This window comes from Cryptomeria japonica, chromosome 10 (assembly GCF_030272615.1).
Source record: "Cryptomeria japonica chromosome 10, Sugi_1.0, whole genome shotgun sequence".
NCBI lineage: Eukaryota > Viridiplantae > Streptophyta > Pinopsida > Cupressales > Cupressaceae > Cryptomeria > Cryptomeria japonica.
Window position 1 is genome coordinate 923,853,283 of NC_081414.1, and position 17,588 is coordinate 923,870,870.

The 17,588-nt window shown below is 37.1% G+C and overlaps 1 protein-coding gene across 11 annotated transcripts in view; it reads right to left on the reverse strand.

Moving 5' to 3' along the window:
• Window positions 1–5,632: 5,632 nt before the first annotated feature.
• The window catches only part of LOC131038352 (transcription termination factor MTERF2, chloroplastic), a 154,778-nt gene continuing 142,822 nt past the window's right edge, over window positions 5,633–17,588 (reverse strand). For 10 of the 11 annotated variants that reach the window (XM_057970741.2, XM_057970750.2, XM_057970749.2 and 7 more), the window contains 2 exons: window positions 6,185–6,405; window positions 5,633–6,084 (listed from right to left, as the gene is read on the reverse strand). In XM_057970741.2, coding sequence (XP_057826724.1) covers window positions 5,748–6,084; window positions 6,185–6,405 — 558 coding nt within the window. In that variant the 3' untranslated portion in view covers window positions 5,633–5,747. The remainder of the gene's footprint in view (window positions 6,085–6,184; window positions 6,406–17,588) is intronic. The other variant, XM_057970751.2, reaches the window with a different exon arrangement.

Below are 17,588 nucleotides of genomic sequence, written 5' to 3' on the forward strand. Positions count from 1 at the left end.
CATGTTGGCTTCAAGAACACGTCACAAAAGATGAAACATGTACACAAGTCGGCTCAATCTGATCCAAAAACAACTAAACAAACCTAAACAAAATGTCCACACGCTTCCCACAGGTCGGCTCATTAACCTCAAACACGCAAACAACCACAAAAATCAATCTACAAGATCTGCATACTAAATTTCCTCACATCGCCACTGATAACCATTGTTCTTGCCAAAACATGATTACTGGATCTTCTAACTTACACAAAACTTATCACCAGAGGCCACAAACCTGGAATAAGGTAAATTGCATATCCACAAAACAAAATACTCAACCAAAATAATCTGCCAACCAAAATATTGTACACTCTGTTGGATACACTTCTCATTGGACCTCACCAATACTTGATCAATCTTCAATCAATCTTCCAGAATGATGAAAAGATGAACTGCAAATGCCAATTTTAATATGAGTTGCCATCAATGACATCTCAACATACATGCAGTGTCTCTTGCCAACAAACCGACCCATATTTCCTTAACCTCATCCTTGAATGTTTGTAGGGATGATTCAATTAATTGGCCATAAAAGCCACATGATTGATGGAAGAATGTTTTTCAATAATTAAAATCTTTGGCCTTGTTAGCCAAGGTTTGTCATTGTGCCAAAAAATGACCTATTAATGATCAATGCAAACACTAGAGGTAAAAAAACCATGGGAGGTGTTAAGCCATGCCATGAATCCTCGAGGGCGACACTAAACAACCAAGGGGGTGAAGGGTACACACCTTCCAAGAAACCCCAACACTACCAAGGGATTCGAACCCATGACTTGAGATTTGATGCCATATATTAACGCTCGATACAAACACCAAACATAAACAAACCACAAGAGGTGGTTAAGCCATGTCACGAATCCTCAAGGGCGGCGCTAAACAACCAACGAGATGAAGGGCACACACCTTCCAATAGACCTTGCCCTAATAAATTTATCTTCTTGGAAAAATATTTTAACCAAGATTTATTTTCCTTTTAACTTTCAATATATGTTGTTTTATTCTAAATGAACTTGCATTAAAGCTTTTGCAATTCTCATATCACAACTCTTCTAAATTCAAAGCACAATGATAGGACATTTCTATCAACCTCACTATAATCGTATCAAATTCATCTTCTAAGGGGTTGTAGAATCCATTAACATACCTTCAAATCTTCTCTTCATCATCCTCTACATGGCCAACTTGAATGGCAAGTTTGAAGAACTCCATGTAGTCTTTCACATTCATCTCTTTTCACTTGAAATTCTATAGTTTCTTGAATAAATTCATTTAGTAATCTAATGGTAGGAGCTTGGATTTCAACATTGCAACCATCATATCCCAAAATTTAATTTCTTCCTTTCTCTTCCTTTTTTTTCCCCCTATTTGTTCTTAATTCCATTGAAAGGATACACAGTTTTTCAACATAGTGCAAACAAAACTTCAAATTTTTAGGTTCATCTATTGACTCACAATCAATTTATTTCTCCATATTCATAATCCAATATACAAACTCCTCAAATCTAATCTTCCATCATAATAAGAGACATCCAACTTTTTCTTGCCAACCATCTTTGATGTAGCTATAAAAAATCTACTTCTAGGTTCATCCATTATATTCTCAACTTTAAGCTCTTTGTCTTATACTTCACCACTGCTTACACCCTCAAAATGTGGGCTTCTTCTATATGTTGTTTCCATTGCATCAAATCTATTGTAAATCCTTTCATCTCCGCTAAATTTGAAATTAATAAAGTCTACAATTACATGACTTCTTCACACTTACCACATGTCTTTAGAGCCTTTGAAGATAACTTCATAAGGAAAGCCTACACTAATACCAAATGATGTAGTCTAAGGGGGTCAACTAAACAACCACCAAAACCTAGTTGCTTAAACAATTTTCAAATAACATCCATGCCATTGATAGAAACGACAATGTTGCAATAACTATGAAAATATGCCCTCGAATGCCTTACAAACATGCTAAGAAGACCTTAAACTATTAGACAAAATAGAAATTGGCATAAGACTATTCTATACGAAAAATGGAGAACTCGCTATATTTTCCCTTTTGTCCATATTGAAAAAAGGGTATTTCAGCAAGCTAATTTGAATCATGTTGACAATGATCTCATTCGTTCCTACTAAAATAAGGGAAGCATAAGCCTTTTTAATTTATTTTTATCTAGGCCCTCCATCTAATTGATTTTTAAGAGAATTTCGTTTTTTTATCAATTGAATAACCTCTACAAATATTTCCATATTTCATTTTTGAACAAGGGTCATTCAAAAAAGAAAAAATGTTCTTTTTATATAGAATACCTTCTCTAAGCATTCAAAGAATTAAATCAAGCCAAGGGATTCTTTGTTTCCCCCATTGTTTATCACACCATAATGGTATGATGAGAAAATGAATGAAAATATTCTTAATCTAATTTCTTAATGGTTCTCTATTTTCCCAAATGTCTTTGTCACTCATGATGCTCATCTCTTCATCCTAATGCCTACTCTATCATTACTCCAAATTCTTAGATAAATATTATACTTTTCACACAACTTAATGCACAATTTTCTTCAAGCATGCCTACCTATGTTTGCCTAGCCACATCCTCATATTTGTAGGGGTTTAGATTGAATTCATTCACCCTAAGTAACACATGATTGAATAGAAAAAAATTTAGGGCACATTTTCATTTAAGAGTGACCCACACATCTTTCCCTAACCATGCCCTCATATAATTGCAGAGATTTGGATTCCTAAATGTCACATGGTTTATATGAAAATAAAATAAGGAATATTGTTATTCAATAACGACTCAACCATGTTTCCCCAACCACACCCTCACGTTTTCAAAGATTTGGATTTGATTCATTTTCCCTAAAAACTCTAGCTTCTAGGTTGGTTGTTTTAACCAAAATTTGTTTTTCTTTAAAACTTTCAATCTACCGTGCTTGTTTCCATATGAGCTCATGATGATACTTTTGCAACTACCAAGATTGACAAAATGCCTGTGGAGAAATAATGTCACTAAGAAAACAAGTTGATTTTGAAAAACAATGCCAATCTCATTAGGATCCACATCACCATGAATCTTCTCTACCAACATTTAGATGGAGACATCCTAATTGCTACCAAAATGGTAGTTGTTTTCCACTCTATTGCCAAAGTTACATAGGCTACTACCAATGTGACAATGTTTTCGAAGGTGTACTACATTTCCAATGCTCTTAAAGTTTGTAATGTCCACTTCCTAATCTGCCCTAATTTGACCTAGAAATCACACATTGCACAAATTAGGGTTAGGGTTTTTGAGACTTACCAAATACTATCTTGCTTAATATAATGAAATCTTGTATGTAGATCTTGCACAAAACATGAGAGCATATACATAGATACATATTTGACATATTGTTAGGGTTAGACAAAAATTCATTCTTAATCAAATACTAATACCACAACACATAAGAGTTGGGGAATGAGACATGAAGTGTTTGCTTGGAGCCATTTCTACACCAAGCCCAAGAGAGGTTGCCTTCTACAACCCTCTTGCTCCACTTGGCAGTTTGCACTTGCTTACCCATCAAGTCTCATTTCTCCCTGGCTAACAATGTCTTGTGAGGTTAGGTAGAGAATGTAACCAAGTTAACTGACTACTCAAGGTAAGGGCCCTCAAAGTCCTAGATGCCACTTCAGTTGTTCTAGAACAACCTACTTACAAGCCCCTTGTCACCCCTCCATTACACCTCATACCCTTCCTTCACAAGATTAAGGCGAGCCAAGGGACAAGACTAATCCTTGGGAGGTGAATCCACAGCCCACAAACAATCCCCCCTCTTAAACCTAGGAAGGGAGTTGAACCCGAGACCGATGGAGAGCAAACCCACCGCCCAAGCCAACTCACCTACCTGTTCAGGCTTAACATAGGCTATTGTTACTATAACCACATGCTGATCTAATGATAATACCAAAAAGATTAATGTTTAATGCCCAGTTCATAATGATGTTTAGTAACTTCAGAATGTTACTTAAAATGCCAAGACTATTCTCTAACAGTAATGCTGTGATAAAGATTACTTCAACAATGTTACCAGTAGTTCGATCTTCTTGATTTGATGCTGATTGCTTTTCCCTTAACTGGATCTGTCGCTGCCCTATCTCTGCTGTCGCTGCTTAAGGTTTATTTCTTATTTAATGCCTTCGATGATTGGTTGGAGTCTGCTTACTAATCTTCAACTCTTTTCCCTCAATGGTTTCTTTTAATCCTTTTTCCCCTTTATTCTTCCCTTTATGAATGAATGTTTTCATAAGAGGAATCTGCCAGTCAAACAATATTCTGCTTCTTCAAGGATGATCGTTGATATTATAAACTAAACTTATTTCAGTTGCTTTTTCCCTGATGATCCCTTCAAAATGGGATTCAATTCATATTATATATCTTGTAATCCAAATGGGTGCATCCCTTAAATGTGTAAGAGACACGTCTTTCCACAATAGATCGCATCTCTTTAATATACAAATGACTATTGTACTCCCTTAATCGGTGTCACCTCAGTTACTGTTTGCAAATATGGATTTGTATATACCGCTCCTTCCTTTAATTATTATATCTTAGTCGCTGTTAATATAATTATCATTCCAAGCTATATATCGTCCCTTTGACTAATCATTGTCTGAATTGCTTAATACATTTTAAGCATAGTCTCTTCCTCCTTTCATGTTATCGCTCCTTTCTTCATATTACCGTACGATGCCCATCACCCAATAGTCTGTGTGTTAATTATTAATTATTAATAATAAACAGGAGTGTTTCAGCTCATTTTATTCTTCACGGCAAATCTTGGATGATATCTTTGTCTTGTATTTGGAGATATGAATCGTTGTTCAAGTGCGATATACTGCTTCACAATAATCCTGTGTCAATATTATAATTTGTTAATGTTATGGGGAACATATTAAACAAGGTCCTGCAATTAAATCCTTCCATCTGCCAGTGACTATTATTCAATCCGGTCAACTATAGGCAACGGATCATGAAATACTCTTCACGCCACATATAACTTCCTTCAATGTATCGTCCATGTAGCTATAGTCTTCAGAAAGACGACTATGCATAAAGCTATCCAAAGTCACGTAATATTAATCTTTTGTATTTCGCGATATTGTCTAGGAGCTTTCTATAATTGTTTGTTTGTTCGGATGGGGGCATCACAAAGTCAGCCAAAATATTCTTATGATTCTCATGACTCATACTTTTATGTCATTTCTTTGAAAACTCACACCAAAGCCAAATTTCTTAACAATCCTTTATTTTGTGTTTTAGTTAATGCGAGACTGTTTGTTACCTTGTATGCTCTTGAATCAATTAGTTAGCTCAACATTTTAAAACATCATTTCAACACATCCAAAACAATGCTTTATCATAACAACAATAAAAATTTAGCAATGTGTTATCATAATGACAAATTCGTGTTGGTAAATTACTTATGGAATATCTTTCTTAATTACATATCGATTTTCCTGAATGAAACCAAATATATGGGCATAAAGGCACTCCAGCACACATTAATGAGACAGAAAACAGTATTATGTAAGAAGTCTTTCAGAAAATTAGAGGAAATATGACATACAACTTCAAACATGACAAAATGAAGTGCTAATTTGCATTTGCTTTGCGTATTCACAGAGCCATAATAGTAGAGTTCAAGTTTGCTATTTATTTCAATTATATATAATCCATAGGAGGTACAAGCATCCGACCTATACCTAGAAATTCTTCAGCAAATACATCATCACTTTTTGATAGCATTGTTTTCAGGTCACACTGAATTTTGCGATTATGTAAAATTCTAAACCTAGGCTTTATCTTTTTCTCCAATGAGTAGCTAAAATATCTAGGATATGTTACTATTTCCTTTATTGATCTACCCATGGCATTGACCAAGAATTCTAGTTTTGGTTTAAGAACTTCTTCAATGCTGTAACCTAATAATGGTGGAAACCCAGATACCATGAACGCCACATTTTCCTTGGAAAAGCCTACACTCTCCAAGTATTCTAATCTGCAAAGAAACAAAATTAGATTTTATTTTTTGGTAAACTAACACTAATAAAGATAACATGGCAAAATACACTAGAACTTGAATAAATACAAAAAATTACCGCAACTTCACTGTTTGTTCCACGTTCAGTGCTAGAACCTCAGGATATTTCTGCATAACTAGCAACAGACGATTATCACGAAGTCCATATGTTTCAATGAGGAAGTTTACCTTCCTTCTAAGAGTATTTTCAACATTGGACGCATAGATTTCTGGACATCTGTTCAATATTCTCCCCAGGCTCTCAGTATCCAGGCCCAGCTCTTTCATAAAGAATACAACCTAACATAAAAGTTGTTCAATTCATATCATTCAAAAGAATTCCAAAGACACAATATTCAAACATAACATAATAAATCACAGACGTGGATGAGAAATCCTTCTCCAATGCAAATGCATTATACTATACCAAAGAAACATGAAAAACTTGATTGATTTTATAGTTTCCTTAGCATATGTTTCACTTCATTAAGCCCAACAGTGCTTTATCTAGAGTTAAATTGCTTCAGAGTCAAACTATTGTTCTGGTTTCTACAGAAGATTCACAATGAATTTCGAATTCAAATTTTTCCTCCAACTGCCAATTGTTTTGTTCTTCCATATCCCGATTTTCCAAATGCAAAGCACCTAGATTTTCATACAATTTAACATTGCAAGCGAAAAATTGCTATGTTCTAAAGGAAGCATTTTAACAGCATATAACTGTACCATACCGAAATAGAGCAAGGGTTATATAATATCTATAAGAAACCTAAAATGGTCAAGAATGAACCAATCCTGTAAACCTGAAAGCAAGGTACATAGGGCTTTTTCATTCGAAATCTATATAAACTAACACAAATTATAAGAAGAAATAAATTGTGGTGTAAAGATTGCATGACAAAATCAGATATCCAAATATGGAGCAATCACTCAAGGACCTAAAAGATAAATGCGCAAACTACTACCATGCATAGTAGATAGTGAAGAGGGCTAGGCAACAATGTTCTTATATTGTATGTGACGCTCTGTGACAAGTAGTTTTCAGAGAATTATTAAAAATGATAAAAAGAAAGAATAAATAAAACTTAATCATGGAAATTTATGCATTGCTACAGCTTGGTTATTGAATAGATGGCTGCAACTTATTAACTGATTAACAAATAATGTTATCATTAAAATTGCATCTCCTCACATAGGTGCTATTATCCTAACACCTTAATTCAATGTCAGAACAAGTAATATTATCCAAAAAAATCTATTTACTCATTTCCAAGATTTCTGACATAAGATAGACAAGAATGAACCCGAATGTATACAAATCAAAGCAAAGTAACTAGGGCATTTCTATTACAAATCTATATAAACCAACACAAATTGTAAAAAGAAATTGATTGCAGAGTGTATGATGTCTCACTAGATCAAATATCAGAATATTGAGCAAATGCCCAAGTACCTAAACAACAAATATGCATACTACTAGCACGTGTAGTAGATAATGAACAGGGTTAACCAACATATTTCATCTATTGTTTTTGGCATTCAGATATGAGCTCAAAGAATGTTGGCTTTGCAGCATTGTAAATGACAGAATAAAGAAATTAATGAAACTTAATCAATGGATTTCTCTAAATACATGGAGGAATGAGTAAGTGGCCAAGAAGACAGCTTGCCCATGCGGAGGAATGAGTAACTGCCACCAAGAGAATGAAACAAGGTCCACTCAAGGAAGTTGGACCATTGCCAGAAAACATTAGTAAAACGAAACGAATATGATAGACACCTCTGCTGAACAAGAAAATAGTTGCGATAGGAATAAGTAAACAGCTGCCAAAAAATATAATGATAATGATACCTTAGAATTGACAATGACATAACCATACAAAACCACGACCCATATTTTGAAAGTCAACTGCACATTGTTGAAAGCAATGCAAAATTATTCCAATAGCAACCCAAAGGAAGAATGTCAACCAAGGACTGAAACGAAGTCAAAAATTGCCCCTAAAGAGACCTCCTACCAATAAAGCACAAGAATTAACACCTAAAGTAGCTTATAGACAACGTATAGGGAGCATGTACCATAGTTACAAGACTGTGGCCCAAAAAACACCTACAAGTAGTTTGTAGCAACTTGTAACAGCCTTCCAAAATAATGGTTTGACAAAAGCCTACCAAACGAACAATTGAAACTCAAATCGGACATTTTTTTGGTGATGCAAGATTGTTTATGGACCAAGATGCTCCATCATACATCTTGTTGATGGTGAAAGCTTGCACTTTCGATCAACACAGATTAGAATGTTGAGTGTATCCTATCCGCTCTTGAATAAAGAAATCCCTAATGCTGTTCAGACTGATCATAAGGGATAACCTCAAGGTTCCAACTGTTTGGTCTTGACTTGCTCAGGATAACTCAGTGGTTGATGTGATTTTCTGGTAAACACAAGGGGACTGATGCATTTGACAAGCTGGCCTGCATTTGGTATAGCAATCTGGCGATGCTTTGATTCTCAAGCCGGGCAAAATAAATAGCAAAGGGATAGGGTTCAGAGATCCTAGGGATAATGACAATAATGTTTGGTGTTGTGGGTAGACAGATTTCAAATAAAATAGTTCCTGCTCAGCCAGAGATAAACTCACAACTCCACTGGAATAGTGCAAGCTCCAAGGCAAATAAAAGGATTTTCAAACTATGAATTATTCATTTAGATAACCAATTCTGGCACAATCTGAAACAAAACATTCACAAATGAACTAAGATCAATGGTAGGCTCAAACTAACCATGCACAAAGACCTACATTCAATAAGCCTCCAATGGTATGAACTTAAAATCAAATAAAATACCCTCACACTCCACCATTAAGACCACTGAACTTTGCTAACTTGATGAAAAGAAACCATGTAGACAGGTTAGAGCAAATGGCAAAAACATCATTCTTCAATGCTTTATTCATTTCTAACAACAATTTCTGTCCAACAATCCTACTCTATTCTACTTTTATTTCTAACTACTGCTACTTATAAAATTCTAACTGTCTAACCTTTCTAACTTGAGAGGCACTGACCTTTTATAGGTTCTACATTTTGAATCAATGGCTAGGATTCCATCCATCCAATGGCTCTAATTTGCCTTCTAGAAGTCTTGACATCTTTCTGGTTAATGATCTCAACAACCATCAACCACTTTTTCAGCTACCTTAAACTGTTTTCAATTAATCCTACTAGAAGACAAAAAAAAAAGCATGAGGCTCAAGGCACAAAAAGTTGAATTTGGTAGCTGGGAAATAACTAACTTGTGGCCCCCTTTTGAATTGCATTAAACCAGCCCACAAGTAGTCATCTTACAATAAAGCCAGTCCCTTCTAATGAGGGCATCGTATGCCTTCTTCTCCAATGAGATGACGAAAAAGTACAAAAAGAAATGCTAAGTGCCACTGATGACCCGTGCCATGAGTGTCCCAAGTGGTTTGATGTCATGTTGGTTGGCCCCCTACGAAATGGAAGGTGGTGGCCAGAGTGTTCGCACTAGAGCCTCCGTTGACGATAGCGTTTGTCAACTTACATCCCACTATCTCCATCTTGATGACGGCCGACTTCCTTCCAATGCCCACCGTCAACAACATCAGATCAATGGCCAAGCTGCCTGTTGACTTCTCTGTTGGCTTGTAGTGCTCCTAGTCGACTGCATCATCACCGACTATGTTGGTTTGCATAAGGTTGGATACCTGTACATGTACAGTGGCCTCATTCGAAACCCTTCTCTCCTTCGCCATCGCCCGTTCAACATCAACCTTAGCTTCTCGAAGTCTTTTGTTCTTCGTACAGGGGTCAAGATATACTACCTTCTTAGTTTGGAGTTTGGTGATCGCCAGTACTTCCTCATTTGGCTCCTTTACGCCTAGCATGTCCACCCCTTTCTATTTTGGGCAATCAATGTCTTCGTGGTTTTCGGGTCCACACCATTTGCATAGCAACCCCGCATTGTTACTTTGGCCACTCTGGCAATCTCGCACGAAGTGAGCCCATTCATTGCAAATTCGGCACTAGATCATGGGTCTACCCTTCATGTCGTATTATATTCTCCTTTGTGGGGTGTTATTGTTGCTATTATTATTATTCCCTCGCATGTTATTCTGATTCCCTCCAAGAGATGCATTAGAGTTGGTAGGTGGTTTTGGAGGGGTGGCTGGAGGTGTTGTTTGTTCCCCTTCGGCAAAGAGCACTTGTGTGCTTGTTTTCAGATTGCATGGGCATTCTGTTGACGTGGCTAAAGTCGGATAACCAATTCCTTCCGGTCAACGCAGAATAGAATGTTCTGGCTCAGTATTCTATCCTCTTGAATAAGGATTCCCTAATGCTGTTCTAATTAATCAATGGGGACAACCTCAAGGTTCCAATCGTCAGGTCATGACTGTGGGATAGTGTTGACGTGTATTTTGTACACAATCATACACAGAATAAAATACCTAAAGGCATCTTATCCTCTCTTGAGAAAATAGTCTCTAACTGCTGAAGATTCGCATAAAGGATCAGTTAGGTAGACTCCAAGGTTCTTTGATGTAGGGTCTCTACGTGTGGACAAGCTCCAGTGGTATGATGTGATTTGCTGGAATCACAAGGGGACTTACATTGAACTTCCGATCTGCTTTGCTGGACACAGGCTCTTACTAACTTAGATTTGAAAAATAGAAAAAGGATAAGGGCGAAGAGAGGATCTAATCCTAATACTAAGAATGTAGGAGCAATGATTGGATTTTTGATGAAACTCTAACTAGGTCTTGTTTTGACATCAATGGAACATCTACACAAGACTAGTGCGATCTTCTAAGGGGAGCTTTATGATGTTCAAATTATCACCGCAGGCATAGATACCATCCAAGTTGATGCATATCAATGAAGAAGCAACAAATTGAAATTGAGCTTAGGCTGAATGATTCCAGTTGACTACGCAAGGCAAGTCTGCAATCAACAAACTGCTAGTAGTATGGATGTACGAATTCCACCATCAATCAATCACATTTCCTCCATTCATCTAATCATCTACCATCTAAGATTGAAGACTCAACAAGAAACCATGCAAATTGCAAGAAAAACGACATATTTCACCATTACTTCAATGAAAATGGAGTTTGTTTACAATCAATGGCAACAATTTCTTGCCTTGTCCTCCTATTCTACTCTAATTGCTATTCTATCAACTATATTCTAACTCTTCCAACTATTACCAACCCTCTCTAATCATTTCTAATTCTTTTACAAATGAAATGTCTGGGCTTATATAGTGCCCACAATACAATTTGATGGCTTAGATCAATTCAAGATCAATGGCCAAGATTTTACAATGAAAACCCTAATTAGGGTTTGTTACAACCATTACATAACATTTAATGTTTGACCAATGATAAAATTCTATTGCTTGGACACATGTCCCTTTTAGAAAAATCGACCAATGGATAGCCAGGGTAGGTACATCGGAGTTTGTGCCACCTTCCATGAGTTAAGTACATTGAATCTGGACATGCTGAGATGGACTTCACTGACTGGAGAAATGATGACTAGGACGCCACCTCATTTGACACTTGTAACTTGGTAGATATTCATCTTGATGTTGGTGAGAAACTTGCTTTAATTAATTCATCTGGATCTATTTTGCTTCTTCAACGAGCCCTTGTTCTAACTCCTTGCGTCCTTGATGTGTAGGAAGATGATGTACCTCGCCTTGGAACGCTGGATTGCCCTTGATGATGTTAGTCCAAAGAAGGTCGTCCATGTCCTGGCTTGATCGTCCTGGCGAAGACCGTCCTTGATCCGGCTTGATTTTCCTTGAAGAGACCTCCATTTGATGCCTACACAACATTTCAAAATTAGTAACATGATTTTGCAATACATAACATAAATTAGAGAGCAATTTTTAGGAAACTTAATGATAAGTCCTTTATTAATCATTTCCTAAAAAAGACTGAGCTAAGGCAAAACAAAATTTCAAAATCCAAAATTAAGGAAATGACGATCAACGTTCAAAATCAAAACAATAAATCCATATCGTCATACCTCTTTGAGAGCTTAACTCTAAAATGCAAAATGAATAAAATCGCCTAGGCAAAATTTGAAATAAGATGGTCTTGACGTGATCTTCAAAAGAACGTTCCTCTTATCAACTTCGCCACCCTTCAAGTCTTGGACGTGATCTCTAATGCCTTGGCAAATTCGCTCAAGTGGAAACTTTTAGATTCGCACCACCTTGGATAACCTTGGCACCACCTTGCTTTGTAAACTCCAAATCGCACTTTGAACACAATTTCACACCTTCTCAAATCGCATGTGAATGAAGAATGATAATGTGAAAATGAAGATTCTCACCCTCCCTTTATAGCGCTCACCTCATACTTACCTTAAGGCCGACTTGGTAATAATAAAGCAATTATAAATGATTTTTAATAAATAACAAAGGCCGACCTTCATAAAATAAACTCAAGCGCTCCATTTTTATTGCAAACAATAATTAATTAATTAAATTTCCTTGTTTATTAATTAATAAATTCGATTTTTTTTTTTTTTGTTTTTACAAGGCAAAAATAATTAATTAATGTTTTGCGCAAATTTTAAATGCCATTTTAATTGAATTTTCAAAGATTATCGATTTTTAGCATTTAAAATAAATTCAGAAATGTTTGTTTGAATGCCAAATTGTGAAGGTGAAAGATACGTACCTCATCGCCCTGGTCCCTTGGAGAGGGACAGGAGCGATCCATCAATTTTGTCCTGATTCTCGCAATTTTGACGTTCAAAGTTCTCATCTCCACGTTGATTTTGCGATGTTTGTTGGAAGCTTGAATGTCTTGCATGCGTTCATGAGTGTCTTTGGATGTTCATCGCCCTGGTCCTTGTCCAAAGGACAGGAGCGATCTTCAAATTTCCACGTTCAATATGCATCCTTTTATCTTCGATCTTCATTGTGATGTCCTCCAAACGTCGTCCCTTGCCTCGCTTAACCTCACCTTGCTTTGATCTTGAAGGAATATGAGTGCTCTTGATAGGATCGCCCTGGTCCTTGTCCAAAGGACAGGAGCGATGTGAGCTTTTTACCTTGATTAGCAATGTTTGGACGTTCAAAACTCTTGTATGTTATCTTCAAACGATGCCTTAGACCTTGCATTACCTTATGAAATCTTGTTCTTACGTAAATCTTGCACAAAATGACCAATGCATCTAACATCGCCCTGGTCCCTTGGAGAGGGACAGGAGCGATCTATGTCCTAGGATGCGAATTTCATCATTGTGACGACCTTTAAATGTTTGTGCTTGCTAAAGACGCCTTGAAATGTCCCTCGCCACCTCGTCTTGACTTGGATCGACCTTGAACTTGCATAGGAAGTAACATCACCATTGTATCGCCCTGGTCCCTTGGAGAGGGACAGGAGCGATCCTCCTTTTGTAGCCTTTATCTCACTTTGTTAGGTTCCAAGTCTATATTCAACGGATTCGTCTTTCTTCACTCCATTCGTTCATGCCTTGACATTGTTTGTAACTTTGCAAGAAAATCAATTATATCAAAAATCGCTCTGGTCCCTTCCTGAGGGACAGGAGCGAACTAGACATTTAGGACCTTTGTGGACGTCCAAAAAATCTTCATTTTGTATTCAATGCGTCCATCTCATGTTCTTCCTTGCTTTTGAACGTACACTTGTCTTGACATTTGCCTGGATTCTGTCTAATGAAGGAAATCGCTCTGGTCCCTGGGAGAGGGACGAGAGCTACAAGGTACCTCGCCCTGGTCCCTTGGAGAACGACAGGAGCGATTTTGCTCTTGTGGGCCTCATTTCACTTCATCACCTTCGAAAATTATATTCAACGGATTCGCAATGCCTCCTTTCATTCATTCATGCCTTGAGATCGGTTGAAATTTGGCGAGAAAATCATCTACAACAAAAATCGCTCTGGTCCTTCAGTGAGGGACAGGAGCGAACTTAAGCATTTTGTCATCATCTCATTGTTTTTGATCAAGTCTGGATGCTCTATCATGCTCATTTCGTCCTTCACCATGCCTTTGATGTCTCGATTCGTCCAAACAAGGTCAAGAATGGCCTAACTAAGCATTTTCGCTCTGGTCCCTTGGTGAGGGACACGAGCGATTCGCCTTGGTCCCTTGGAGAGGGACAGGAGCGCTTTTCGCTCTGGACCCTTGGAGAAGGACACGAGCGAAATTTGACTTTTGGCACTCTCAATCAGGACAATTTTAATGGAATATAACATTTAAGTATAAGTGACATTTCCTTCTATGTTTCTTCTTTCTTATACTTTAAGTTATATTCCATATATACTTTCAGGATGTTTGAGAGTGGTTTCAGACCTCCAGGAGTTATATTGCAAAATCTAGTTTTTGGAGGTTTTTTCAGTTTCCAGACTTAGTCAAATTCCAGGATCAGGACATTCCAGACTTAGCCAAATTTCAGGATCAGGGCCTCACTCAAGCCGGACTTGCCACCCTATTGATTTCCCCGACAGCGCTTCAAGTTATATTCATTTGATAAAATGTACCTCTTTGGACCTTTTCACATCGTCAAGACGTTAAAATCTTGCAAGGACAAAGCAAAATTGGATTTGTAGCTCCGGTCCTTCACTGAGGGACAGGAGCGATTTTTCCCTTGGAGGCATTTCTGTGCTCATGAAAATCTTCAATTTATATTCAATGGAAAGATCTCGCCTTTCTCCATCACTTCCAATTCGTAATTCATCTTGACCCTGCAGGAATAGTAAAATATTTGAAAACGAGCTCCCGTCCTTCACTGAGGGACAGGAGCGATTTTGCTCCTACAGGCCAAAATATCATGATTTTACACATTTTATCACTTCACAAGGCGAAAACAAATCATTTGAAATGCCTAGGATCAAAATTCAAAAAAGTCAAAATTTGGTCAAAAATATTCAATTGGACAAAAAATCACATTTCATCTTCAACACTTAGACAAATTTAAGCTCTGCATTCAAAATTCCAATTGAAAATGGACCATTCTGGCGAATTCATTGCATTCAAAATTTGCATCCTAGAAAAGGAAAATCAAAAAGCTCCCAAAACCGACTGGATTCTGGTCCGAAAAGACGGTAATTAAAACCCTAAGGCTTGACCCTAAATCCAGACAACTAACAAACTAACAAAACCCTAGAAAAAGCAAAGCGAAAACGAACAAAACGAGCAAAAAACATGGGTCCCCATTTGCAATGGGGCGATGTGTGAAAACGTCACAACAGATAGCCCAATGATTTAATGTGTTTTGCTGGTAACACAAGGGGCCTTATGTTTACAACAAGCTGGTCTGCATCCAACGATGCTGCAATTCTCAGACTGCAAAAAATAAAAGCAAAAGAGAAGGGTTTAGGGATCCTAAGTGCAATGATAAGAATGACTAGTGTTGCGGGTAGACGGATTTCCATAAATCAATTCTTGTCGAGTTGTGAACCAATTCTTGTTTCGCCAGAGACGCCCTCATAACTCGACAAGAACAGTGCAATCTCCAAGGGGATGAAGGGTTTTCAGACTGGAGATACTCATCTAGGCACCCAATTCTAGCGCAACCGAAAATGAATATCTACAGTTGAACTAAGCACAGTTTTGGGTTCAAACTAACCATACACAGTGACCTACAATCAGCAGGTCTCCAATGGTATGAACCGGAAATGCATCAAATACCCCCCACATTTTGCCATTGAAATCATTGAACTCTACTTCAAACTAGCTGGAAGGAAACCATGCAAACAGAATAAAACCAAAATAACAAACACCATTCTTCAATGTTCATATATTGATTTTACCTATCATTACAACAATTTCTGCAACAATTCTACTCTATTTGTAATCTAAAAAAACTGCATCTAACTCCAAAAATCTAACTAGAATCTAACCCTTTACAAGGGAAAGGCTCCTGCCTTTTATAGATTTTACAAATCGAACCAAAGGCCAGGATTGATTGCATCCAAGGGCCCTGATCTACCTTCTAGAACTTGGCAGCTTTGACCCATGCCTAGTTAATCCTCAGTTATCCTCCCAACCACTTTCTCAACTACCGACCACTATTTGACATTAATCTGGTCAATTAGGTAGTTGGGGCATAACTGACCTGTGTCCCCTCATTTTGAATACATTAGGTGGGGCCCATAGGCAGTCCTTTACATTAAACAATTCAATTTTGCAAACTAACTTTCTAGAATTAATTCCAGCTGTGTATTTTTGAGAATGCATATTTTGTAGCATTCTGAGTGTTCTTTGTCTTTGGCCTTGAGGGTGGACTTCAACATGTCGTCTGGTGGTGGCGCGTTTGTTCGTGCTTTGTCGTTTTGATTCTGCGCTCCTACATCTTCGCTTCTTGGCTTTGATCGCGATCCTATCTTCTCAATGTCGTTGATTTGCAAACAATCAATTTCAGCTTGAATCAATTATTTGATAAAAATAAAAATAAGTATAAATTATTTTAACAAATATTAAAAAATTTAGGCGATGGCAGGTTTTGTTTGTCGAAGACGAAAGATGTTTGCTTTTAAAACAATATAAAACCCCACTTTACGAAATTACGGTTTTAAAATGCGACTTTTTAAACAAATACGCCGAATTTATTAAACGTCCCTTGATTGAATATAAAATTCGGTCATTTCATTAAAAAGGTGCGATTTTGCTTTTTACATGAAAAACGCCAAGCTCCAAAAATTTTAAAACGTCCCACTACTCTTGATAGAAAATTTGATATTTTATTAAGCAAGTGCGATTTCTTTTGGGCTCCTTTCACCTTGATGCAAAACTCGGGCCTTTGTGATGTTTTGGGCGATTTTGCTTTTTGACTTTGAACGCCAAACTCACCTAGCATGAAATTCAGCCTTTTCAACAAAAAAGTGCGATTTTTTGTTTGTGCTTAATTCACCCAACTTACTTTTTGAACCGAACTCGGGGTTTTTTTAATCAAAATGAGTGAACTTTCTTATTTGACTTTAAACGCCTAACTTCAAATTTTATTTTCAATTGCAAGGAAAAATATGAAAATCGTGATTTACATTTGGGATAGAGGTGTTTTAACCTTAGAATACAAATTTTATAAAAATCGACCCCTCCTATTCTTGCAATTGAGTGTGTTTTGCCAAATAAGGCCCCTTTCTCGACTTTGTAAGGCAAAATAATAAAAGGGATTTCATCATTTTCCACCTAAAAATGAATACCCGAGCTTTCACTTTGTACTTCAGCCTTTATTTATCAGAAATTCGGGTCTTCAGAAGGATTCGTGCTACTTTAAACACCTCAGACCTGTTGAAATATAGCTAGGTCGTATCCCTTGATTGGGCTGACCTAGCTTGGTAATTGTTTGATGGACCTATTTATGTGATTATATTATGTAGTTTGTGAATGTTAAAGGGCAGGCCCTATTTGGGCGCTCAACTTGTGTAACTTGTAATTGGGTCTGGCCCTAAATGGGCATTGTAACTTGTGATTCATGCTGGG